The sequence below is a fragment of the Oncorhynchus mykiss genome, chromosome 30 (genome assembly GCF_013265735.2).
Source record: "Oncorhynchus mykiss isolate Arlee chromosome 30, USDA_OmykA_1.1, whole genome shotgun sequence".
NCBI classification, from domain to species: Eukaryota; Metazoa; Chordata; class Actinopteri; order Salmoniformes; family Salmonidae; genus Oncorhynchus; species Oncorhynchus mykiss.
This window is the reverse complement of record NC_050570.1, coordinates 42,387,400-42,413,297: the sequence shown is the minus strand read 5'-3', so window position 1 is coordinate 42,413,297 and position 25,898 is coordinate 42,387,400. Positions and strand designations below refer to the sequence as shown.

Here is a 25,898-nt window from a genome sequence, read left to right as displayed (position 1 = left end):
TAGCAGACGCTCTTATCCAGATTGACTTCCAATTAGTGCATTCATCTTAAGATAGTTAGGTGATTCAACAACACATCACAATCGTGTCAAGTGCAGGGCTGTATAGGAGCGGATTGCGAGCTTTGAGTTCCTCTGTGTCCATGTCACTAAGGAACTATCATGGTCCAAACACACCAACACAGTCATAAAAAGGGCATGACAACGCCTCTTCCCCTTAGGAATTGCGGAATATGTTCTGGGATTCATCCGATAGCTTTGAGGAATATACCACATCATCCCCACAACGTACGTACATATCCCAACAAGAAGCCATGGATGACAGGCAACATCCACACTGAGCTAAAGACTAGAGCTGTCGCTTTCAAGGAGCGAGACACTAATCCAGACGCTTATAAGAAATCATGCTATGCCATGGGATGAACAATCAAACAGGCAAAGCGTAAATACAGGACTGAGATTGAATCCTACTACACTGATGCTCATTGGATGTGCCAGGGCTTGCAAACTACTACGGATTACAAAGGGAAGCTCAGCCACGAGCTGCCCAGTGACACGACTCTACCAGACAAGCTAAATTACTTCTATGCGCGCTTTGAGGTAAGCAATACTGAAGCATGCATGAGAGCACCAGATGTTCCGGACGACTGTGTTATCATGCTCTCCGTAGCCAATGTAAGTAAGACTTTTAAACAACATTCACAAGGCCAGATTAACAGGACGTGTACTCAGAGCATGAGCTGACCAACTGGCAAGTGTCTTCACTGACATTTTCAACCTGTCCCTGACCGAGTCTGTAATACCTACATGTTTCAAGCAGACCATCATAGTCCCTGTGCCCAAGAGGCCCAAGTTAACCTGCTTAAATGACTACTGACTCATAGTACTCACATCTGTAGCCATTAAGTGCTTGACTACAGATCAGCGTTCAACACCATACTGCCCTCAAAGCTCATCACTATGCTCAGGACCCTAGGACTAAACACCTTCACATCGACGTAGGCAAGCAAGGGTCTTGAAGATGATGCAAGCTTTGACTGGAAGCCAGTGGAGTGTGCGGAGAAGCAGGGTGACATGGGAAAACTTAGAAGGTTTGAACACCAAGTGGGCTGCGGGATTCTGAATAAATTACAGGGGTTTGATGCCACAAGCAGGGAGCCCAGCCAACAGAGAGTTGCAGTAGACTAGACGGGAGATGACAAGTGTCTGGATAAGGACCTGGAGCCACTTCCTGTGTGAGGAATAATCGTACTCTACGGATGTTGTAGAGTAAAAACCTGCAGGAGTGAGTTATGTTCACAGAGAATGACAGAGTGCTGTCCAGGGTCACGCCAAGGTTCTTTGCACTCTGGGAAGAGGACACCGTGGAGTTGTCAACCATGATGCAAAGGTCTTGCCTTTGGCAGGCCTTCCCCAGAAGAAAGAGCAGCTCCATTTTGTCAAGGTTGAGCTTGAGACAGTGGGCCAACATCCAAGCTGGGATGTCTGCCAGGCACACAGAGATGCATGTCGCCACCTGGGTGTCAGAAGGGGAGAAGGAGAAAAAGTAGTCGAGTGTCATCCGCACAGCAATGATAGGAGAGAACATGTGAGGATATGACAAGAGCCGAGTGACTTGGTGTACGGAGAGAAGAGGTGAGGGCCTAGAACTGAGCCCTGGGAGACACCAGTAGTGAGAGTATGTGGTACAGACACAGATCATCTCCACGTAGGATGCAATCCAAGAGTGTGCAGAGCCTCAGACGCCCAGCCCTGAGAGGACGGAGAGGAGGATCTGATGGTTCATGGCATCGAAGGCAGCAGATAGATAAAGGAGGATATGAAAAGAGGAGCGAGAGAGTCAGCTGCGTCAGTACGGAGAGCCTCCGTGACACCGAGGAGAGCAGTCTCGGTTGAGTGAGCCGCCCTGAACTGGTTATGGTCAAGAAGATCGTTCTGAGAGCGATGGCAAGACAGTTTGACCAGAGCACGCTCAAGTGTTTTGGAAATAAAAGAAAGAAGAGATACAGGTATGTCATTTTTGATGAGTTGATGAAGGAAGGGAGGAATGGGAGAAGGCCTCCGGAGATAGTCTAGAGGCGGGAGGAGGGGATTGGGTTAAGCGGGAAGGTTTGTCAAGCGGCTGGACTTCAGTAGTCGCAGGATTTCATCTGAAGAGAGCAGGGAGAAAGAAGTCAAGGCGTAGGGTAGTTCTGTGTGAGTGGGACCAGTGTACTCAATAGGCTGAGTGAATAAGGAGCGGATGTCGTCAACCTTCTTTTGACGACAAAGTGGTTGAAAAAGTTGTCAACAGAGAGGGAGGGAGGAGTGGAGGATTAAGGAAGGAGGAGAAGGTGGAAAAGAGTGTCCTAGGGTTATAGGTAGAAGCTTGACATTTAGAGTGACAGAAAGTGGCTTTAGCAGCAGATACAGAGGATGGACTGAAAGGACGATAACTAAACTCCCGGAAGACCTCCCCTCAATTTTCACTCAGCTGCCGTAGACAATCTGTAAGCCCGGAATGAGTCACTCAGCCACAAAGAAGGAGGGGAGGGCCGAGCCGGCCGGCCGGCCGGAAAGGGGACGGTGCGAGGCATAGGATGTGGAAAGCGAGGGGAGTAGGGTCAAAGAGGCAGAATCAATAGATAGAAGGGAGAAGGATTTATCCGAAGGAAGAGAGGATAGGATAGAAGAGGAGAGAGTAGCAGGAGACAGGGTGAAGATTGCAGCGACACATAACCATCTGGGTAGGGGCTGAGTGGGTGGGGTTGGAGGTGAGAAGGAGAGAAAGGGAAACAAAGTAGTGATCAGAGACATGGAAGGGGGTTGCAGTGAGATTAGATAGCGAACAGCCTCCGGTGAAGAGGAGGTCAAGCGTATTGCCTGCCGTGTGAGTGGGAGGTGACTGGGAAAGGGTGAGGTCAACATAAGAAAGTGGTGGAAAGAAATGAACTGAAGTCAGGCGTCAGGAAGTTAAAGTCGTGATCCATCGTCTTGAAATGAGCTTATCAAGGTGTCGAGCTCATTGAATAACTCTCAAACGACACCTGGTGTGCAATAAATGATCATGTTAAGCTGGAGTGGACAGGTGACAGTGACTGCGTGGAATTCAATTGAGGAGATAAGACAGGTGAGTGGGGAGGGTATCCACTTCAGAGAAATTAGTAGCCTTGTGCCACCCCCCCTGACAACCACATGCTCTCGGGGACTATGACAGAACACATAGTCAGATGACGAGAGAGCAGCTGGAGTAGCAGTGTTCCTCTGGGTTAATACAGATCTCAGTCAGGGCCAAAAAGTGTAGGGAATGAAAAGCAATACAGGCTGAGATTCACTCAGCCTTATTGACTGCAGACTAGCAATTCCGCATGGGTTGTGCGCGTCAGGTACACTAAATTAGACGGGTTGCAGCCATAGGATGGGGTGTGTCTGTAAAACCTACAAAGAGAGAGGAACAAACTGGGATGGGAAACACACACATACTTGCCAAAGCTACAAAAGAGCAAAATGAGATCATCGGAAAATAACTAGGTAAGATTCTCAAGTCAGAGAGCGGTGTGGAGCCTTCCTCTCTTAACTTCCTCAAATAACTTGGCTGAACGTCTTTGTTTCGGCGACAACACCGCTTGACAATACTTCCGCTGAAAAAACAGGGGAGACTAAAGTATTAGCACTAATTTCCTAGCAGAGGTGAAAGACTACTCCCCACACTGACTGCTTGGCAGAAGTAAAGAAAACACCCCCTACAATAAAACACACCCACAAATTGGCAAGACTGATACACAAATAGGCCTGAAACTAATCTAAGTCCGCAACAACAGTGAAAAATACTGAGCAATCATACTGTTCAAACAGCAATGATTAAGTAGACTACTAGGTAAAAGACGTCAATTCAAATTCCCCTAGCAAGACGATACCAATATACTTGCTGCTCTTCTAGGAGCTGATGTCCTTCCAAACCATAGATGATGCACTAAGACTATAACAGAACAGAGAGAAGGTCTACAAGCCAGTCCAGAGAGTATAGCAGCTAGTGGGAAGAACGTATGGTACTAACTAGCCACAACCAACTGGTTAAATGCTACCCAGCCAGGGCCTTGGTGTTTCATTTTGGGTGTTAACTTAACAAGCCAATAGTCACTTCTTCGTGCCATGGGAAATAGAGGAAATAAAGGAATGACAAGTGAAGGAGAGAGTGAGCGAGAAAATGAGAGAGAGAAAATGAGAGAGAGAGAGAGAAAATGAGAGAGAGAGAGAGAGAGAGAGAGAGAGAGAGAGAGAGAGAAAATGAGAGAGAGAGAGAGAAAAGGAGAAAAAGAGAATTGGATAAAGAGGAAGGGAATCGAGAGACAGAATGTACAAAAAGAGAAACAGAAAGCGAGAGTTGTCATCGAGGGAGGGATGGGGAGAGGAGATGAGGAGGAAGGCAGATGCGGCTCAGTTCACCTCCGCTCTCTCTCTCCCCAGGCTGCTCCACTCTGGGGGTTTAGTCTTTAAGCTGTGGCTCTGCTTTATATTCCCCCAGCCAGCTAGCTAGCCAGTCAGCCAGCCATTCTACAAACAAATCAGCAAGTCATTCAACCAACCAACCAGCCAGCCAAACAGCCAACCAACCAGCAAGTCATTCAACCAACCAACCAACCAGCCAGCCAAACAGCCAACCAACCAGCAAGTCATTCAACCAACCAACCAACCAGCCAGCCAAACAGCCAACCTATCAGCCAGCTAACCAACCTGTAGCGCTGAGCGATTAACCAATTTTAAATAAAAAATTGTGGCTATTAAACAACCAATTAACTTACGGCAGATCAGTTACTTGAATTCCATTGAGTTGGGTTTATTTTGAGGTTAACTTGCCACTTCTCTAGAGAAATCAAATAATTCACAAGATAAATGTTATCAAGAACTACACTACATGACCAAAGGTATGTGGACACCTATTTGTCAAACATCTCATTCCAAAAACAAGGGCATTAGTTCAGGCTTTTCCACTAGATGTTGGAACATTGCTGCGGGGACTTGCTTCCATTCAGCCACAAGAGCATTACTGAGGTCGGGCACTGATGTTGGGCGATTAGGCCTGGCTCGCATTCGGCATTCCAATACATCCCAAAGGTGTTCGATGGGGTTGAGGTCAGGGCTCTGTGCAGGCCAGTCAAGTTCTTCCACACCGATCTCGACAAACCATTTCTGTATGGATCTCACTTTGTGCACAGGGGCATTGTCACGCTGAAACAGGAAAGGTCCTTCCTAAAAATGTTGCCACAAAGTTGGAAGCACAGAATTATCTCAAATGTAATTGTATGCTGTAGCGTTAAGATCTCTCTTAACTTGAACTAAGGGGCCTAGCCCGAACTGTGAAAAACAGCCCCAGACCATTATTCCTCATCCACCAAACTCTACAGTTGGCACAATGCATTGTGGCAGGTAGGCTGTCCTGGCATCCGCCAAACCCAGATTTGTCCGTTGGACTGCCAGATGGAGAAGCGTGATTCATCACTCCAGAAGAACGCGTTTCCACTGCTCCAGAGCCCAATGGCGGCGAGCTTTACACCACTACAGCCGACACTTGGCATTGCACATAGTGATTTTAGGCTTGCGTGCGGCTGCTTGGCCATGAAAACCCACATCATGAAGCTCCCGACGAACAGTTCTTATGCTGAGGTTGCTTCCAGGGGCAATTTAGAACTCGGTAGTGAGTGTTGCAACTGAGGACAGACAATGTTTAGGCGCTACGTGCTTCAGAACATCAGTGGAGGTTGCTGAGGGGAGGACGGCTCATAATAATGTCCAGTACAGAGCATATAGTATGGCATCAATTACCTGGAAATCGTGTGTTTGTTAGATGTATACCGTTTCACTGATTCCGCTCCAGTCAATACCACTAGCACCAACCTCCTGTGGTTGAAAGTCACTGAGCGCTTCAGAAAGGCCATTCTAATGCCAGTGTTTGTCTATGGAGATTGCGCTCAATTTTATACACCTGTCAGCAACAGGCTGTGGCTGAAATAGCCAAGTCCACTTATTTGAAGGGGTGTCCAGATACTTTTGTTTATTTTGTGTATGTGGGATGCTGGGCTGATTAGAAGTTGTAGATTTCATCACCGTATCCTCCTTCCTCAACCTACTTCAGCGCAGACATGTGGTAATTAACTACAATGACCATAATCCATTGTGCCTGTTCTTCCTGGCCCCAGACAGAGGCGGACACACGCAGACCATATGACAATGCACAAGATACACAACAACGAGAGGGATAGAGACAGTTTGTGGGGTAGATCTACCCAATTGACAGCAGTAGTAGCCAATTAGCAGTCTTGAAAGGATGCCTTATTTAATTTAAGAAACTAGTGTGGCGGCAGGTAGCCTAGTGGTTAGAGTGTTGGGTCAGTAACCGAAAGGTTGCTGGGTCGAATCCCCGAGATTACAAGGGAATAATCTGTAATTCTGTCCCTGAGCAAGGCTGTTCCTCGGGCATCGAAGACATGGATGTCGATTAAGGCAGCCCCCCGCACCTCTCTGATTCAGAAGATACATTTCAGTTGAATGCATTCAGTTGTACTGACAAGGTATCCCCCTTTCCCTAGTAAAATGATTTTGTCAGCCAGCTAGCCACTAGCCAATAGGATGACTCATTCAATGAGAGATAATATGAGACGGTTGTCTGACTGGCTGGCTGCTACTGCCTGAACAGATAATTACTTTATTATTATGGTCCATTATTCCTTAAAGTCATCAAATAAAAACTAAGTAATATGCACAACTGAAGTATTCTATTAAAGAAAAGTAAGCAATGAGAATAAATGGTGGTTAATAAGCGATAAGAAGTAACGGGCATACACTAACATTATGGGGCTCTTATTCTTTCTTTTATTCTGTGATATCGCAGCATTCAACCCAATGTCAGTGTCAGGAAAAAGGCAGGTGATGGCTGAGGGATCTAAAATTGTTGTCATTATTTCATAATGCATTTGTTTAAAAAAGATTGCGAAATGAAATCAAAAACCGTTCATCTTTTATTTTATTTTTTATAATTGCTCAGCACTACAAACCAATCAGCCAGCCAGTCAGTGGGCCAACTAAGGTTCTCGGCCCAGTCAAAAAAAATCAGCCCCATCTGATTTCAATCGAAAGTGACTGGATGGCTCTGGTCCAGTCCATCCTGATCTGTCAGTGATCCGGTTCTGAGCTCAGAGCAATCGACTCGCCTGGTTTGCAATGGCTGATGGCACCAGTCCAATGACAGCGTCTGCATGGTTCCTCACAGATCAATGCAGGAACCCACATGTCCCCTCAGCCCATCTCATTCTTCACCATCAACCAACCCTCCACCCCCTGCACCCTCACGTCCCACTCTCGCTCCCGTCACCCTGACGTTCCTCCTCTGCACTCTCATCTTTCTCTCTAAATCCCCCTCTCATCCCATCTCCCCGTCCCTCTCTCAACACCAACTTCCCAAGCCCCTCTCGTCCCCTCACACCCCGTCCTCCCAGTCCCCCTCTCGCCCCCTTTCCCCAATTAGGGTCGTCTCCCAGCCGATCTCTGGCCATCCGTCCTGCATGCATTGCTTTACCCAGGCCTCTAGCTAACATGACAAAGAGATCTTTAGTATTCACTCTTTCAGATACAGAGTGGCAGGGTCAGCCCGGGTGCAACTTTAAGCTACAATATCCAAAAGATAAATACATGATGTTACGGGATAGCACAGTGGATTATGATCAGATTTGAACTATTTTAGTTAGCTTTCAAGGGAATCCAGAAAAAAAAATCTAAAAACAAACCCAATAGGATTAGGACTCGTATAGCATAGTTTATTATCCTCAAAGGACATTTTTATTGTTATGACTGATATGGTGCTCAGCAGTGTTCTTCGCTTGGTGAAGATGACCAATATAGTCTACAGTTTACTGTGAGCTTTCACCAACAAGCCAACCATCCTCCTGTTTTTCACTTGGCAAGCAACTGCACCAGATACATTAATTAAAAACAGAATATACCATGGTAATCTAAACGACATTGAAGACAGAACTCTTAAAATGACACAATGTTCTAATGACAGAATTAGAAGTGTAAAACATGCGGAATAGAACAGAGAATGAGGAGAACAATGGGCAGAGAGAGAGAGAGAGAACTGCAGCAGATCAGATCCTGTGGATTGTGTGGCCTGCGAAACAGCAAGGCAGAGCCTGCAGAGATTCCTTTCATTACACTTTAATAGTATGCTGCTGGCTTGCCATCCTGACCTGCGCTCTGTGCCGGTAATAAGAGCGGCCTTCAGAGCCGGACCGAGGCACAGAGCTGGTTTGGGGGGAGGGGGAGGGGGGGGCTTTACAATTGACACGAGGGCGTTGCATTTTCACATTCTCGCACCGTACCGCACAGGCTGAGGGATGGAAGGATTTCACATATTTTTTTTTTTTCCAGCGGTTTCTCACAGCGACCCCTGGGGTGGAGAGAGGCTGGCTCTCTGTCTAGCGAGGCGAAGGTTATTTTGGTTAACAACGCCGCTGGGTTACTGAGGGACTTCTTACGAAAGTGGAGAAGGTGATATATTGATCCCTTAGCCTCTGGAACCACTGACAGGTGTGTGTGTGTGTGTGTGTGTGTGTGTGTGTGTGTGTGTGTGTGCGCGTGTGTGTGTGTGTGTGTGTGTGTCTGCATATCGTCGTGCATGCGTGCGGTGCACATGGCCACTGCAATAAAAGGAAGGAAGAGGAGTGTGATGGAAATAGTAGTCACTTCTTGGCTAACCTCTGGACCTCGAACACATCCTCAATCTGTAGCCTTCCTCTACCTTTCGCTGGGGCCAGAGAGCCAAGGACAAAATGATGGCCAGAACATCAGTCTCCTGCTAACAGAGATCAGTCTTGCCTTCAACAACCTTTAGGCTATACAGTGACAGAGTGAACCTTTAGGTGGATTAAAACAGAGGGAAGAATATGCCCACAGCTATTGTTATTTTAAAACGAAACAAATGCTGAAAGAGACAATTATGCTACTTGGTATTATTTTGGTACTATTCTACCATCTCCATAATGTTAAAAAGTTTAGGAAGAGATGTATGATCCAAATGTATCACCAGCCGAATAAAGATGACACTTAAGCAACAAGCAGAAAGAGGAAAGAGAGCGGACATTCAGTTACATCCTTACTTTTAGTTTACATCTTTTCTTTTTTGTTTGGGTGAGTGTCATTCCTCTCTGTCTATCATGTACCCTCTTCATATCACAGATGGCTCCGAGAGAGAGAGCGAGAGAGAGAACAAGAGCATTATGATGCAGAGATTCTCCAGAGAATACATTACCATGTGATAGAGGAACAGTCTCTCTCCTTCCGAGACGCTCTGCTAGTGGGCCAGGAGAGGCTCTCGCTACATATGCCCCAAACACACACATTAATTAAGTAGCAGGAGGTGTGCGTGTGTATGTGTGTGTGTGTGTGTTTCAGCCAGGGAGGCAGCCTAAGCGGGTTTCCCTCTTTAAGCTGTCAGCTCCCATCGGGCCCTGCTCCACTGTGAACCCTGGTGTGGAGCTGCTACTAACACATGGTCTATCAGAGGGCACGCACACCCACGCGACTGTAATACATACATTGAAGCGATGCAGAGAAGTGCCATCGTGACAGTAGCGCCTAAACATTTGGCAGACAGATGTACAATGGATGAGGTGTACTGGAGACTTCCAGGTCACCCGAGCAACCCTGCTCTTTCTGCTCTCTCCATCTCTCCCTCCATCATTCTAGGCACCATCCCCCCTTCTCCTGCCAAGTCTCTCATATTTTTGATGTGAGTAGTAAAGAAACATGCATCGTTACACAGAAATCTCTCTTTATCTGGCATCACATCTTCCATAGAAGGACATCAGAAACCCTCTGTTTCTCTGTTGTGAGCTGGAAAGCAATTCAATTCCAACCCTGTATGTAGGCTAATAGAAGCTGGTGGTTATACAGCAGAACTGCAGCATAGGAGTATTGCAGTGCTTTCCAATAGAGCCCGGCTGTACGGCTATACAGCCGATTACAAACCCATTTTCAGCTGGCTACTTTTTCCACTTTTCAATTCACAAGTCAGAAAGTCTGCAGAGCCCTCTTCCGCTAGAATTAACGACATGCATCTTCTAGCGATCTCTTGATAGGACGGGCGTCTGTCAGTCACAATCAGCGATGACAGGGAAACAGGCTGCTGTCTGTCCCGTCTCCAGGATGTGTGCACTGTGGTTGCAGTCTAATTTCTTTACACGGAGGACATTCCATATATTGCGAGTGAATCTGCACGTCCCATACGTAGAAATCAAAATGTTTCAGATTAACATAATGAACTGAACCAGGTGTTATTAAATGTACTAACTATAAGCTTCTGCTGCTCTATACTACAATTGTGCAGGTTCTAGTTTCCACCTTCATCCTTTGCCTATATTAACAGTATTGCAAACATTTTTGATTCCTAATGTTAACAAAAGCTGTCTGTCTCATGAGATTTTCATGATGCTTTATTATAAATAACAACACAATTGGTGACTTATTTTCTTAATATAGGATATTGTAGTCAGTTTTAATGAAGAAATTACCAATGATCCATGTTTCAGATTAAAGAATGTATTACCAATTCTTATAAACAAGGCTAACCCTCTTCTTCCCTATGCATAATTCCTAAATATATGCCTAAATAACACACCCAAAATAAAAATAAATGTTCCTGAACTATGTGGACTGCAAGCATAAATGTGGTACCTACAGAGAACAAGCATCTGTGAAACTACAACTGTAGTTTCAAGACCTTATGTGGCCATTCCTGAATAAGTTCAACAGGACATGAACCATAGCAGAAAATCCTCTGAAACAGTATTTTGCCCATCCCCAGGCAGGCTTGGGTAGAACAGGTCAAGACATTTGTCCTTGTGTTTGTTCCCTATAAACAAAACTCAGAGGTTAAACAGCACCAATAACCTAGCGTCGAGCCTTCTTATGAGGAAACTAATTTATGTCTTTAAAAGTAAAATTTTCTAGCTAACTGGTTTTCAATTGAAAGGACGGCAAGGCTGTTCAACCAGTCTTGGCACATTATAGATCTCAGATAGTAAGCTGAAACTTAGAAATAACTGAGGGCACGTTTCACCTCCAGCAACTGTTACAGGCAAAAATGCTCTGTAGCTGCATCTTGTGGATGGCATTTAGGATCTCTGCAGGAGAAAGGCCTGAAAAAGTGGCACCATATATCGCCTTTAGATGTCGCACTTCATTTTCAAATCCATCTGTGAGATCTTTGGAGTACTTATTTCTCAATTTGTGGCAAGATACACGAATTTGGTTTTCAGTCATTTTCCTAAATGGAAGTATTGGTGAAAACTATCGTGTGAAACCGCGTGTCCAAATGAGTGACTATACTATCCAGAGCCACATAAAAACACTGTGTTGCGAAATCCAATAGGCTGACTTCTGTTCATTTGCTATGTCATCTTCAGTCTCATCAGGGAAACATTTTCTTTTTTTCTGGCGGCTCCTCTGTTCACTGTGAAACGGAGCAGTTCCACCCATTTCATTTGCCACCATGGAGGCTTCTGCCAGAAGAGCGTCACCATTGATTACGCAGAGCCTGTATTTCTTCCTGTCGTGTCTTTAATGTGAGCTGCTTCAGTATCCAGAGAAACACTTCCTGACTGAAGAATTAGGCTTCTATCCTCAGTACACTGCAACACTTTTACCCAGAAAGTGAGCAGGAAGATTGCCTTGAAAGACATGAAGTAGCTTTTCAGACCTTTTGCCTCAGATTTGGCTGCGTTTGTCAGGCTGCAGGTATCAAGAAGCATGTCTAGGGCCTTGATGATAGACGGTAAATGAGTTGCCACTGGTCAGACCACAGCAATACGCTCACACCATCGCGTGTCTGAAAGGCGGTTAAGACAGCAGCCAGTCTTTTCCTTGAGAATGGTCCATCACTCTGGGCTGGCACTGAACAGATTGTAAAGGTGATTCCCACAGCCAAAAAAGGTGGATACTTCTGGGCACAACTGAGCTGCATGTACACCCACAAGATTAAGAGTAAGTGGAGGCACAAGGTGAGTATGTGGCCAGTGGATTCTTTTCCCTGACATATTTGCACCATTATCAAAGTCTTGACCACAGCAATCTGCTATGTCAATACCATGCCCTTCCAATGCACTCACAATTATTTCAGAAATGTTAAGTCTTTAAAATTCAAGAATAGGTTCAATTATTTCCCATTCACCTGTTCCCTGAACTTTATATTTGTGTGCATATATCACCCAATAACACATTTTGCTCAGTATGGGAAATGTCTGGAGTTGCATCCAATATAACCGAGTAATAGATTGCATCTTCTCTTTCATAAAGTACTGTTTTCAAAACCCTTTGACCACTATTCCTATGAACTTGTTTTGTCTCTCAGGGCTGAGGTAAAGAGTCAGTCACGCTCCTGTCTTTATGTCCCTGACGGTAAGTGCTCGCGTAATAGCGGGTCAACAGTTCCAGTAAGCCTAGGTAATGTCCATTATGAACATCATCAAGATTGAGTGATTTACCCTGGAATGGCAGATGATGCTAAGTACAGTATCACATCCAAAATCCTTTCTAAAAGTGCTCTGCTTTTATACATTTCTGACTGGATTTGTTTCTGCAGTTGACTGTCTATACCTGTAGCCTGTGTTATGGTATGCTGCAGATTTGTCCATTTCCAGTAACAGTTCTTGTGAGACACACCGTCCTCATGCTCTGGTAGTTTGTCAGACATTCTCCGCCATTTCACTGATTATATCTTATAGCCATCCTTACTATTCAGAGAACTGGGTGATGGTTTACTTTGCTCACGAGTAAAAAGTATACATGGAATGCAATATAATGCCTTTACACTCTTACTATATATAAGCCAGTCTCTCTGCACATTTTCTCTCCTGTTTGTTGACTTACTGTACTGTAAATAGTTTGGGAATGGCTTGCCTGGAGGCATGATTTTATACAGTTCTGTCCCATCACCACACCTGTTGGCTAGTCTGCAAACAATAGATTATCTTTCACTGTCTTGTACTTTCTCTGGCTACAGTGCTGGATAATCTAAAACCTCATCTTCCTCACTTCAAATCTGTCCATACTCTTCCTTTCCCTTATTACTTGCTTGTTCAATCTCTTCTGTCACTCCTTCACTGGCACTACTGCTACTCTTTAACTCCTCTTCCTCCTCCCTGCTCTCCTCTGCATCAGTCTGTCTGACAGCTTTCTGCTGAGATCCTGCCTACCTGGGGCTCTCTAGGCACTAGGAAGTGAGTAAACAAAGGGAATTTTTGGTGTAAATGTTCACTCCTACAAAAGGTTACCATACTAAAAGTCTACTAATGAAAGAAGAAAAAAACATTTTAATAGTATACATATCGAATAGAATATGTATTTAAGTGTATCTAAGTCATCATGTGCCTAACTTTACAATTTAAAAATGGTCTAGTTATGCTGCTGCTGCAAAACAACTGCCTCACCTCCAAGGTCTGCTCTTTCAACTTGTAGTAAACTCACGTTGGGATCTTTGTTTACAGCAGTAGTAGTAGTAGCATGCAGCAGGTTACACGTTAGGTTTTCATTTTAGTCTAGCTAGCTCACAAATATCACACAAATATTGGGGAAAACAGTTATAATAATAGCTAATTAGCTAGCCATAGCTGGTAGTGGTAGCGCATCATCATCATCATGTTAACAATTACTGCTCTGACCGAGCCGAGTGAGTCCACGGTAGGCAGCTACCTGAAGCTAGCAAGCTAGCTATATTGGATAGCTAGGCTACTCAAATGGGATGGTTGGGTAGAGATGCCTGATCTGATTATGGTTATACGTCTTAATCACACACTTTTTTTGTCTAACATTTTTTAAATGATAAACAAATAATTCTCTAAACATTTAGGGGCACATGAATCATTCATTTTTTCCCCCCTCCTTAACGACGCCCTTGGTCCCATATAATGTGGTAAGTCGAAATCCACTTAGCCTATTGTTTTGTGGCGCATTTATTTTGCTTACAGGGTCCGACATTAACGATGCCCTGCTGGACTGGGGCCAGCGAAATCGTGTTGGGATACTGGAACACGTCAGTCACTGGCCCGACATGCGTTTCGCATCTGAGCAATATGATTGGCCGTTCATTCAAGCACCACCACGCTCTCGCGAGTCCACTTCTCAAGCAGTACAGAAGTTGCTGCGTTCACACAGCACACGTGAGCTGTGTCCAAAGCAAAAAAAAGCGGACATCGATAAACTCGCTGAGTTTATTTTACGGAAAATGGTTTACAAAAGCAAACCTTCAATAGTGAACATACTAGCAATATGCTGGCTACTGTTGAGACTAAGCCTGCAAAAAGCAAGCAACAAAAATACACCTAGAATTTGTCTTGGCTAGACTACTGAAGCCATTTTGATATCTCTATTGGAAAATTTGTCTTAAAGGGGCAGCGTAGTATTTTCAAATCTAGAGTAATAAATTGCATTGCTAAATAATAATACACAGCTTTTTAATACATATCATAACCACATGTAACCTATTAATAGCTGAATATACAGATGAAGCATGCCAACCCATGGGCCCTGCATGACCGCAATGCATTTAAGTGGAACTGACAAGTGTTATAACTACTTTGCATATACAGTACCAGTCAAGAGTATGGACACCTACTCATTCAAGGTTTTTCTTTATTTTTACTATTTTCTACATTGTAGAATAATAGGGAAGGCATCAAAACTATGAAATAACACATATGGATTCATGTAGTAAGAAAAAAAAAAGTTAATTTTATATTTGAGATTCTTCTAAATAGCCACCCTTTGCCTTGATGACAGCTTTAAACACTATTGGCACTCTCTCAACCAGCTTCATGGAGGTAGTCAACTGGAATGTAATTTGTGGAATTTCTTTCCTTAATGCGTCTCACCCAATCCGTTGTGTTGTGACATAGTAGGGGTGGTATACAGAAAATGGCCCTATTTGGTAAAAGACCAAGTCCATATTATGACAAGAACAGCTCAAATAAGCAAAGAGAAATGATAGTCCATCATTACTTTAAGATATGAAGGTCAGTCAATACAGAACATTTCAAGAACTTTGAAAGTTTCTTCAAGTGAAGTTGCAAAAACCACGAGGCGCTGTGATGAAACTGGCTCTCATGAGGACCACCACAGGAAAGGAAGACCCAGAGTTGCCTCTGCTGCAGAGGTCAACATCATTAGAGTTATCTGCATCTCAGATTGCAGAACAAATAAATGTTCAAGTAACAGACACATCTCAATATCAACTGTTCAGATGAGACTGCGTGAATCAGGCCTTCGTGGTCGAATTGCTGCAAAGAAACCACTACTAAAAGGACACCAATAAGAAGAAGAGACTTGCTTGGGCCAGTGGAAATCTGTCCTTTGGTCTGTTGAGTACACATTGATGAGTACACATTTTTAGATTTTTGGTTCCAACCGCAGTGTCTTTGTGAGACGCAGAGTAGGTGAACAGATGATCTCAGTGTAACTGTCTTGCTTCCGTCCCTCTCCTCGCCCCAACCTGTGCTCGAACCAGGGACCCTCTGCACACATCGACAACAGTCACCCTCAAAGAACCTTTACCTATCGCTCTACAAAAGCCGTGGCCCTTGGCCCCCTACTTCAAGGTCTCAGAGTGAGTGGCCGATTGAAATGCTATTAGCTTTCATCAAGGCAAAGGGTGGCTACTTTGAAGAACCTACAATATATTTTGATTTGTTTAAGACGTTTTTGGTTACTACATGATTCCATGTGTGTTATTTCATTAAAAACATGTTTTTTAAAACCCTTGAATAAGTAGGTGTCCAAACTTTTGACTGGTATGAAACAAACAGAAAATCATATCAGTCAATAATATAAAATTCCCCATTTTTGCTACAAAACCAACTTTATAAGAGCTTTAAAAATATCGTTTTTATTTGATTCATCATTCCATGACATACACGACGGCATTGTTGACAGAATTGATGGATGCAGTTCAATGATTAATATAATGATTAATATAATTCACCAATACATTTCTTGGTCCAAAAAAATATTGCTATCAGGGTGTAAATCACAGCTGGCCTGGTACATCGTTTGCTGCCTCCATTCAGGATGCACTGTTTCAATTTCAATGACTCAATATTTTGGACAAAAAATGGACGAATGTAACGAAGGCTGGGAACGTCAATACAATCAAACTAGCAAGTCAGTCATGACGTGGCTAATATGCTAGAGTATATATTTATGTATTAACCTGTTAGATCTCTAGGGGCGCTATTTCATTTTTGGATAAAAAACGTTCCCGTTTTAAGCGCGATATTTTGTCACGAAAAGATGCTCGACTATGCAAAGAAAACACTCTGAAGTTTCAGAATCTGCAAAGATTTTGTCTGTAAGTGCCCCAGAACTCATTCTACAGGCGAAAACAAGATGATGCATCAACCAGGAAATTAGCAGAATTTCTGAAGCTCTGTTTTCCATTGTCTCCTTATATGGCTGTGATTGCGCAAGGAATGAGCCTACACTTTCTGTCGTTCGCCCAAGGTCTTAGCAGCATTGTGACGTATTTGTAGGCATATCATTGGAAGATTGACCATAAGAGACTACATTTTCCAAGTGTCCGCCTGGTGTCCTGCGTGGAATTCGGTGCGCAATTGCCAGCTGCTTGTACTTTTCCATTTGATATAGGGGAGAAACCATGTGTCCAAGAACGATATATCAATGAAGAGATATGTGAAAAACACCTTGATGATTGATTCTAAACAACGTTTGCCATGTTTTCAGTCGATATTATGGAGTTAATTTGGAAAAAAGTTCGCGTTTTGAGGACTGAATTTTCGTTTTTTTTTGGTAGCCAAATGTGATGTATAAAACGGAGCTATTTCTAATACACAAAGAATCTTTTTGGAAAAACTGAGCATCTGCTATCTAACTGAGAGTATCCTCATTGAAAACATCAGAAGTTCTTCAAAGGTAAATTATTTTATTTGAAGACTTTTATGTTTTTGTTGAAATGTTGCGTGCTGGATGCTAACGCTAAATGCCAACGCTAAATGCTAACGCTAGCTAGCTACTTTTACACAAATGATTGTTTTCCTATGGTTGAGAAGCATATTTTGAAAATCTGAGATGACAATGTTGTTTACAAAAGGCTAAGCTTGAGAGATGGCATATTTATTTCATTTCATTTGCGATTTTCATGAATAGTTAACGTTGTGTTATGCTAATGAGCTTGCTGATAGATTTACACAATCCTGGATACAGGGGTTTTTTCATAGCTAAACGTGACGCAGAAAACGGAGCGATTTGTCCTAAACAAATAATCTTTCAGGAAAAACTGAACATTTGCTATCTGAGAGTCTCCTCATTGAAAACATCTGAAGTTCTTCAAAGGTAAATTATTTTATTTGAATGCTTTTCTGTTTTTTTGTGTAAATGTTGCCAGCTGAATGCTAATGCTAAATGCTACGTTAGCCATCAATACTGTTACACAAATGCTTGTTTTGCAATGGTTGAGAAGCATATTTTGAAAATCTGAGATGACAGTGTTGTTAACAAAAGGCTAAGCTTGAGAGCTAGCATATTTATTTCATTTCATTTGCGATTTTCATGAATAGTTAACGTTGCGTTATGGTAATGAGCTTGAGTCTTTATTCACGATCCCGGATCCGGGATGGGGAGATCAGAAAGGTTAAGCTAAAAACACAGAGCCTAACATTAACTAGCTAGCTGCTAGGAGGACGTCATGCCATTGGAGGAGTGGGCGAGTGACTGACTTTTTCCCCTCTTATACATTTTTGGTTGCTACACAGCTATAGATGCACGTGTCATTTGGTTAGCTAGCAAGAAATGTGAATCACTTTGCTAGCTAGCTAGCTATGCTGAACAACTGTTCTCCAGTTAGCATATCTCGTGTTCGCAAATTCACCCAGGCTAGCTATTTACTCCGATTTCAGAGCACTCGTCCAAGTGTGCCAGAACGCAGAATAACTGATGAATTTGCATATGTGCAACACCCGCTGAATGTGGCCGGTGTCAGTAAACGTGGGCAAAAAAAGTTATAGTTCGTCACTAACGCTCAATATAACAGGTAAACGGCCTACCCAGCTCTGCCAGGGCGAGTAAAACGTTCAGTGAGGTGTTCTCACCTTTGGGTCTGGAAGTAGCTAGCTAGTAAGCTAGCTAACTTTAGCCAGTAAGCTTGGGTGCATTGTTAGGACACTGCATTCACTGGCAGGCAAGCTGCAGAAGGAACGAGCAGGCTATTCCTCATCATTTATCAGTGCAATTTTGACGGCCAACTAGCTGAACAAGTTTGAGAGGGTTTATCGATTGTTCCTTCGTTAGATTTTAGCTCATATTGCACTGGCTAGCATTAGTCGTTGATCTTGTCGATGTGCATATAGGGAAACATAACCTACCTATTTATGGTTGTTTTATCAATAGGACTGTAAAGTTTCCAAATATATGAGGACTCCAGTGGCATTTAGCTACATATTTGCTGAAATCCATTCAAGTGTATTGTGTGACTTCTGCTGAATGCATTCTAATGATCTGAAGTCGCGCTGTTGCAACTGCCTGTAAACACACAGTCCAGTTCAAAGTGAATAATGGCAGGCCCTTGTGGCAAATGGCTTGTTTGCATATAGGCCTACTGTACCTACTGTACCTGATTGGCTATGGCGCACCAGTCTGCATGAACTACGGTCCTAGGTTAATTTACTGCAATATCTATTAATTGTCCAAATGCACAGCCACTTTCCAACCTCATATTGCTGTAGAATTTTCACAAATGCCTTAGTATACGTAATTCAAACATACGTAAGTATACGTAATTCAAACATTCTAAGAATTTATGAAAATGTGAAAATGACCATATCTCAGTGCTCTCGTCAGAAAATGTAATAAATAAATTAAATAAAAAATATTCTTCCTGGGGGTGTATATGAACAGATTGTAATAAGATTTCATGTTGTTAAAATGCTGTCATTTGCACTTTAAGAACTACACCATGTCTGTCTGGGCCAGAAGAAATTATGTTCAGTCCCATAGATTATTAGCCAGTAAGCTTGGAGATGCACGTGTCATAGAAAAAAGTTAAAGTTGGAATTTTGCGTGTTTCATATGCAGCCAAGGAGAGGCAAATTCATGTGCTTTAATGAACAGCAAGCTTGACTAGTTTACAAAAGGTGTCAAACTGACTGAGTAATGTCGATCTCATATCCTTGCCATTCAAAAATCATACAACATAATTATATACTCATGGTATCGCATCGGGACAAGTAAACTAAAAATCTAGTTCGTATTTACATTATGAAGTCCATCAAGACTTGCCAGATAGTAACGTTTTAAAGTGACGGTGGGTTTGTGCCCATAGACAACATAGTTGCCGGTGATGTCTGGTGAGGATCTGCCTTACAACCTGGCCAACAAGACCTCAGTCCAGCCTTTCTCAGTCTATGGCGGACAGTCTGAGCACTGATGGATTGTGCCTTCTTGGGCAGCTGTTGCTGCCATCCTGTACCCGTCCCCCAGGTGTGATGTTCGAATGTACCAATCCTGTGCAGGTGTTGTTACACCAGTCAAGATGCTCTCAATGGTATAGCTATAGATCTTTGAGGATTTGAGGGCCCATGCCAAACTCTCTAAACCTCCTGAGGGGAAGGAGGCACTGTCACGCCTTCTTCACAACTGTACCCATGTTTGGACCATTTTAAGTCTTTAGTGATTTGGACACCAAGGAATTTGAAGCTCTCGACCCGCTCCAATACAGCCCCGTTGTGGGTGAACAGGAAGTACAGGAGGGGACTAAGGTGGGTGGGTGAGGGCAGGGTGGAGAGAAATTAAGATTGCATAATCTATGGATCTGTTGGGGCGGTATGCAAACTGGAGTGGGTCTAGCATGTCTGAGATGGTGGAGTTAATGTATGCCATAACCAGCCTCTCAAAGCACTTCATGATTAGGGTTCTTAGGGACAGGAAGGATGGTGGTCATCTTAAAACATGTGGGGATTACAGACTGGGACAAAGAGAGGTGAAAATTACTGTGAGTGTGGATGCCAGCCAGATGTTCTTCGCGTGCTCTAAGAATGCGCCCTGGAATACCGCCGGGACCCGACCGCAATAAAATACCTTTCTCACATTGGCCTCGGAAACTGAGATCACCCAATCTTCTAGTTCGGTGACGGCCCTCACACCCGGCAAAATGTTGTTGTTGTCAAAGCATAAATAAAATGCATTGAGTTTGTCTGGTAGAGAGGCATCGTTGGGCTGAAAACGGTTGGGTCTTTGTAATCCGTAATGGACTGTAGCCCCTGCCACATGCAGCAGGCGTGGGAGCCGGTGTAATATGATTCCACCTTATTCCTATATTGTCCTTTTGCTCAATTGATGACTCTGCGGAGGTCATAGTGGGACTTGTACTTATTCCGGTCCTCGGCCGTAGCCTCAGGGTTGTCTACGATAGCTCTATGTGCGTTAGCCCTGTCCTTTAGCACCAATCTCCGTGTTAATCCAGGGGTATTTTATTGGGAAAGCAGCGAACCCTCAGTGGAGACAACGTCGCCAATACATTTTCTAATGAAGCCAGTCACAGAGGTGGTTAGCTCGTCAATGTTAATCGGCGGAGTCTCGAAACATATTCCAACCAGTGCTAAAGCAGTCCTGTAGCATAATCTCTGATTCTGGTGACAATTTCTCAACGGAGCGAGTCACAGGTACTCCCTGTTTGAGTTTCTGCATGAAAACAGGAAGCAGGAGTACAGAATCGTAATCTGATTTAGTGAATGGCGGACGAGGGAGGGCCTTGTGTGCTTGCGGGTAGAATAACAGTCGTCTCGGGCTTTATCGCCCCTAGTGGAGTTGGAGACGTATTGATGTAAATTGGGCATTCGAGAGTCCCGTTGGTAGCGAATCCGTGATCGGAGGACAGCCATCTTATTATCAAGTGACTGTACATTGACCAGTAGAATGGAGGGAAGTGTATCCGGGTGTTTCCTTTGTCTTAATCTCACCAGGATACCCTGTTCTTGCCTCTGTACCGCCGGCATTTTCTATTGGGTAGCCCAAAAATTGGGTCGGAATTACAGACAGAGCCCAGGGCAGATGAGTCAAAGTTGAAGCCAGAATTTGGATAAGTAACTGCCGATCTGATGTTCAAAGTTTTTGTCAATTGTAAGAAATAATAGTGGATACATTTCGTGAAAATAAAGTACAAATAAACAACAAAATAATCACAAAAAAGCAACATTGGGTCAGAGCTTGCAAAACGGTGGCAATCTGTCCATTATAGTCTGAATTCATTCATTTTCAGTCACTTAAACTGTAAACACGATACCACAACTGGGAGGTAAACTAAAAGTTTTCAATAATTTCACTGCGTGTTTCAGATGGAATAGAGGCATTAGAATTTACCAGAGGCCACCAAAATAGAGCTTGTTCTGCAAAAATGTCTTAACTCAGGGGGGAAAGCCTGGGGGAGCCTGGCTGGCTACTTTTTCTATTTGGCTGACTACTCCATGTGCTTGTAGAAAACACAGGTAGTGTAGCAATGATATAGCCATAGTGAAACAGGCTATAGACTATTAGGTGGAAGAAACTATGAGACACCATGTGACCAAAAGGTCTACCTTGTTCCACAATCTCTGTTCTGTTTGCGGAACATCAGAGTTCTTTACCAGAACACCTCCCTGTTTTTAGAACAGAATCTGGTAGAGGACTAGGTTGCCAAGATATACCTGCAGTGCCCTATCCCTTTCCACGACTGCCAAAAACACACCCTCCGCTCCTCTTTCCTTTCCTCGACGCAGTTCTCTCCTCTCCTGCACTTTACTTTCTCCTCTTCACTTCTCTCCCCTCATCTCCCACTCCGCCCCTGCTCTCTCCTCCCCTCTACCTCTCCTAAGAAGCAGCCCAGGGGTCAGTGTAATCAGGACCCATGAGCAACAAAGGCCATCAGTTAGATGTCCAGAGGAGTGCCTGTATAAAGGCCAGCTCAGCGGGGCGAGTCTTTCCATTAGGTAGTGCCCCACAACACCCCAGAGAGCGGGCATTGAGGGGCTAGAGACAGATAAACACACACACACATATTATAGGGCCTTGTCTGACACTGCTGTCAGGGTGCAGTGAAGGGGAAAGACGAGACCCCTCGACACACACAGACGCAGAAGTGAAGACATAAACACACACACACACCGCCTCTTTCCTCATCTCTCACTGCTCATCACCCCGTTACAGCCCTACAAAAACGGCCGTCATAACAGCAGCAACCGTAGCGCTGGCAAGGCCCCTATTCTCACCCCATCACTCCACATGCCTCCCCCTCTCCCCTGCCTCCCACGCCTACGCCCAACTGTCAGTCTACCCCCTGCCCCTGCGTTTCTCTTCCTCCTTCCCCATGTTACCCCATCACTCTCCCCTCTGATGCTCACCCTCCCCGGCCCAGGGATGGGTCCACCAATCATATGGTGTCAGTGTGGATGCTCTGATGCGCCATGGTGTCAGAGATAGACTAATATCTGCTCTGAGAGAGGAGACCCCTGGGACAACAACACTGGCTCTTTCCATTTCTCTACTGACTGAGACCACACTGTCTGTTGGTCTGCCTATTGGTCTCTCGCTTTGCTTCCATCTATCTGCCTCTCTGAGTCTCTCTGCCTCTCTCGCTGTCTGCCTTTGTCTCTCTCTGCTTCTAAACACACACCAAACAGGTGTTAGGGTAAAAACACACCATTGGATTGTTGAATATGTAGCCGTGGTACAGATTTACTCTATAGTAGCAGTATATAGTACTGTAAACATTTTACTGCATTTATCTGGGACTAATGTAATAACACATGCAGAAAACTGCTGTTTAGGTGTCATTTGTAATTTCCTGCCACAGCTGGCACTGAGAAGAAATGGGAGAAAAGACAGAGAGGGAGAGACACACAGAGAGGCTATCAGCATGACTCAATTCCCTGATAAGTTTGGAGAATATCATCCCTGTGTGTGTGCAAAAGAGAGAGAGAAACAGAGACAGAGAAACAGGGACAGAGAAACAGAGACAGAGACAAGTGTGTGTGTGTGTGTGTGTGTGTGTGTGTGTGTGTGTGTGTGTGTGTGTGTGTGTGTGTGTGTGTGTGTGTGTGTGTGTGTGTGTGTGTGTGTGTGTGTGTGTGTGTGTGTGTGTGTGTGTGTGTGTGGACCAGAAGTCCCCACAAGAATAGTAAATGAACAAAATGATGATCAATTGGGGTCAAGGTTTTAGGGTTAAGGTTAGGAGCTAGGGTTCGGGTTTTTGGGTCAGGTAAAATATTATTTTGAAAGGGACTGAATTGTGTCCCCCCACAAGGTTAGTTATACAAGACTGTGTGTGTATGTGTGTCTCCTATTTTTTAAGAACTTTGGGATGAGATCTGAGAGGAAACTTTCCATCTGTCTATTTTTTTTTTTTTTAAATCCTTCTTACGATTCAAATATATGCTTTAGCCATCTCTATCTTTCCCCTTCTCTATTCCTCTCCACATGGCAGCTGTAGATGACCAGGACATCAAGAGTCTCAGGGGTTGAGGGAGCAGGAGGGAAAGAAAAAAAAGAGCGAAAGAAACATGGAGAGAGTGAGAGATGGAGAGAGCGTTTCTCACTTCATATTTATCCGCCCTGGCGTGCCAGCCTGCAGCCTGCTCTCCTTTGAGCCTCTATTCAACCACAGAAAAGAAAAAAATCCATTCATATTTCCATAATCCACACTCCTGCCTGCCTGCCTGCCTGCCTGCCTGCCTGCCTGCCTGCCTGCCTGCCTGCCTGCCTGCCTGCCTGCCTCCTCCCCTCCCTCCCCAGGGGTAGACTAACCCCTCCACCCCGATCCTACAACTGTCATTACGCCGGGCAACAATACCAGGCCAAACAAAAGGAGGCCTGCGGAGACTGTTAGCATCTGCAGCCATATGCTGCTACTCTCCTGGAGAAAAGAGGAATGACTGACTGATTGACTGACTGCAGCTCCTCTCCTCACGGCCGCAGCGTGGAGCCACAAAGAGGAAAAAGGAGCCCAATTCCTGGTAATGAGCTGTGTGAATAGTATACAGGCCTTTCTGGCTGCCGACGGGAAGAAAGGCCATGCCGTCTGCACACAGTCACACCACGCAATAGCTACACTAGCCATCTTATCCACACGCACAAGCTGGTCAACAACAGAGAGAAACAGAGATAGCAAGAGAGAGCGAGAGCGAGTAACACTTTTGTTACTTAAATCAAATGCTCGTGATTTGCACTATTTGCCTGCAGCTGCACCAAAACTTCAATATTTTCCTTCATAGCTTGTTCTCGAGCTTCTTTTTAAATAGGGAGCCAATTTGTTTTCAGCTCTTTTATTTCTCTGACAAACTTGTTGTTTTCTCATGGCTCCCTCTTGTCTTTCTGCAGCAAACATATGGCGAGCAATAGGTTTGGAACCTCGAATCGCTGTAAAATCACAGTATATAACTGCAATGCATAACGTATCGGCACCGAAGTATCGTGATAATATCGCATTGTGACACACACACACACACACACACACACACACACAGAGCCGCAGACAGACAGAGCCGGGAGCGTCTCTACAACCCGTTGATTCTTCAAAGCCGTTTCTTCTCTGCTGTGGTACGTACACACACACACAGTTAGCCTACGCATATTCATCTCTCCCTCTACTCTTCCATTCTAGTTTCTCTCTCTTCCTGTGATCAGCTGCAGTCTGCCCACTGCTCTGCTCTAAGACCTGTGTGTGTTCCAACACCTTTCAACACACTGGCCTGGTCACACCACAATATGGTCCATACCTCCGCCGCATCCCTCTAGCCCCCCGCTCATGCCGTGCTTTTAGGACCACAATATGGCAGTGTTAGACCCACAGCTCACACACACACACGCATCTTGTAGAGTCAAAGATCACTACCAAAACGACAACCAGTACTGCCATTTTTTTGTCATTTACTTAGACAGCCGTGCATAATTAGTTATCTTCGACAAATGCACATTTTAGCACTGTCTTCTAATGTATGATCCTTATTATTAGCTGGGACTGTGGTGCTAAACTGTCATTCTGGGAAAATCTAAGTCAGAGACAAAGAACAAGACACCATTTGGATTTGGTGCTCTTTCATTCAATGGTAATGAAAAGGCAGGTAGCGACGACTAACAGGGAAACTAATAGCAGTACGACCCTTCAGTCGAATCACTGGTACGTCATGGTCAACCGTGCTAAATAACATTGAGCAAAAATAACCCTCAGTACGACACCTGTCTCAGAACAGGTTTGTAATGCAACAGATCCGTATCCGTTTCCTTTTCCACCCTGCATAAATTAATCGCCAGCTTCACCCTCTCATGGTGGATGTTGTCAAATGACAGGATTTGAAATAAGTGGCGGTTTAGGCACTGGGAGGAAGGCTTTAAGGTCTCTTTAGACCCTAGTGGTGTTTTTGGGGTTGGTTAGACACGAGACCGAGAGAGTGAATGGGACAGAGAGACAGAAAAGAGGGGAAGAAAGAACAGAAAGACGGTAAAAAGGAGACAGAAAGGAAGACAGAGAGAGCGAGGAAACAGAGGTGCGCATTCCTGTCATGGTTGCGCGATAATTACTGATTCGTCCGTTATTGAAGACCTGCTCACTGCCTTCATTATCAGCAACAGCCGGTGGTGGTGGTGAGGGGAGGGGGGGGTGGGGGGGAGGTGGTAGCACTAGATGGCAGGTTGAGTACGGAAAGGAGGGAGGCAGGGAGTGAGAGAGAGAGGTTGAGGGAGAAGGGGTATCACCATGAGAGAAAGCGAGTGAGAGGAGAGCGGGATAGAGAAGGAGGAGTGTGTGTGCGTGTGTGTGTGTGTGTGTGTGTGTGTGTGTGTGTCTCTCCAACCTGGTCTGTGTAGTCCTGGGGGAAGCTCCACAGCACGGCAGGATC

General features: G+C 44.4%; 1 protein-coding gene across 9 annotated transcripts in view; it reads right to left on the bottom strand.

The window, feature by feature from the left end:
- Window positions 1-25,898, bottom strand: part of LOC110521838 (DENN domain-containing protein 1B) — a 180,282-nt gene that overhangs the window by 93,243 nt on the left and 61,141 nt on the right. For 8 of the 9 annotated variants that reach the window (XM_036969293.1, XM_036969294.1, XM_036969298.1 and 5 more), the window contains one exon: window positions 25,854-25,897. The exons of the other annotated variant lie outside the window; for it this stretch is intronic. In XM_036969293.1, coding sequence (XP_036825188.1) covers window positions 25,854-25,897 — 44 coding nt within the window. The remainder of the gene's footprint in view (window positions 1-25,853; window position 25,898) is intronic. 9 annotated transcript variants of the gene reach the window in all.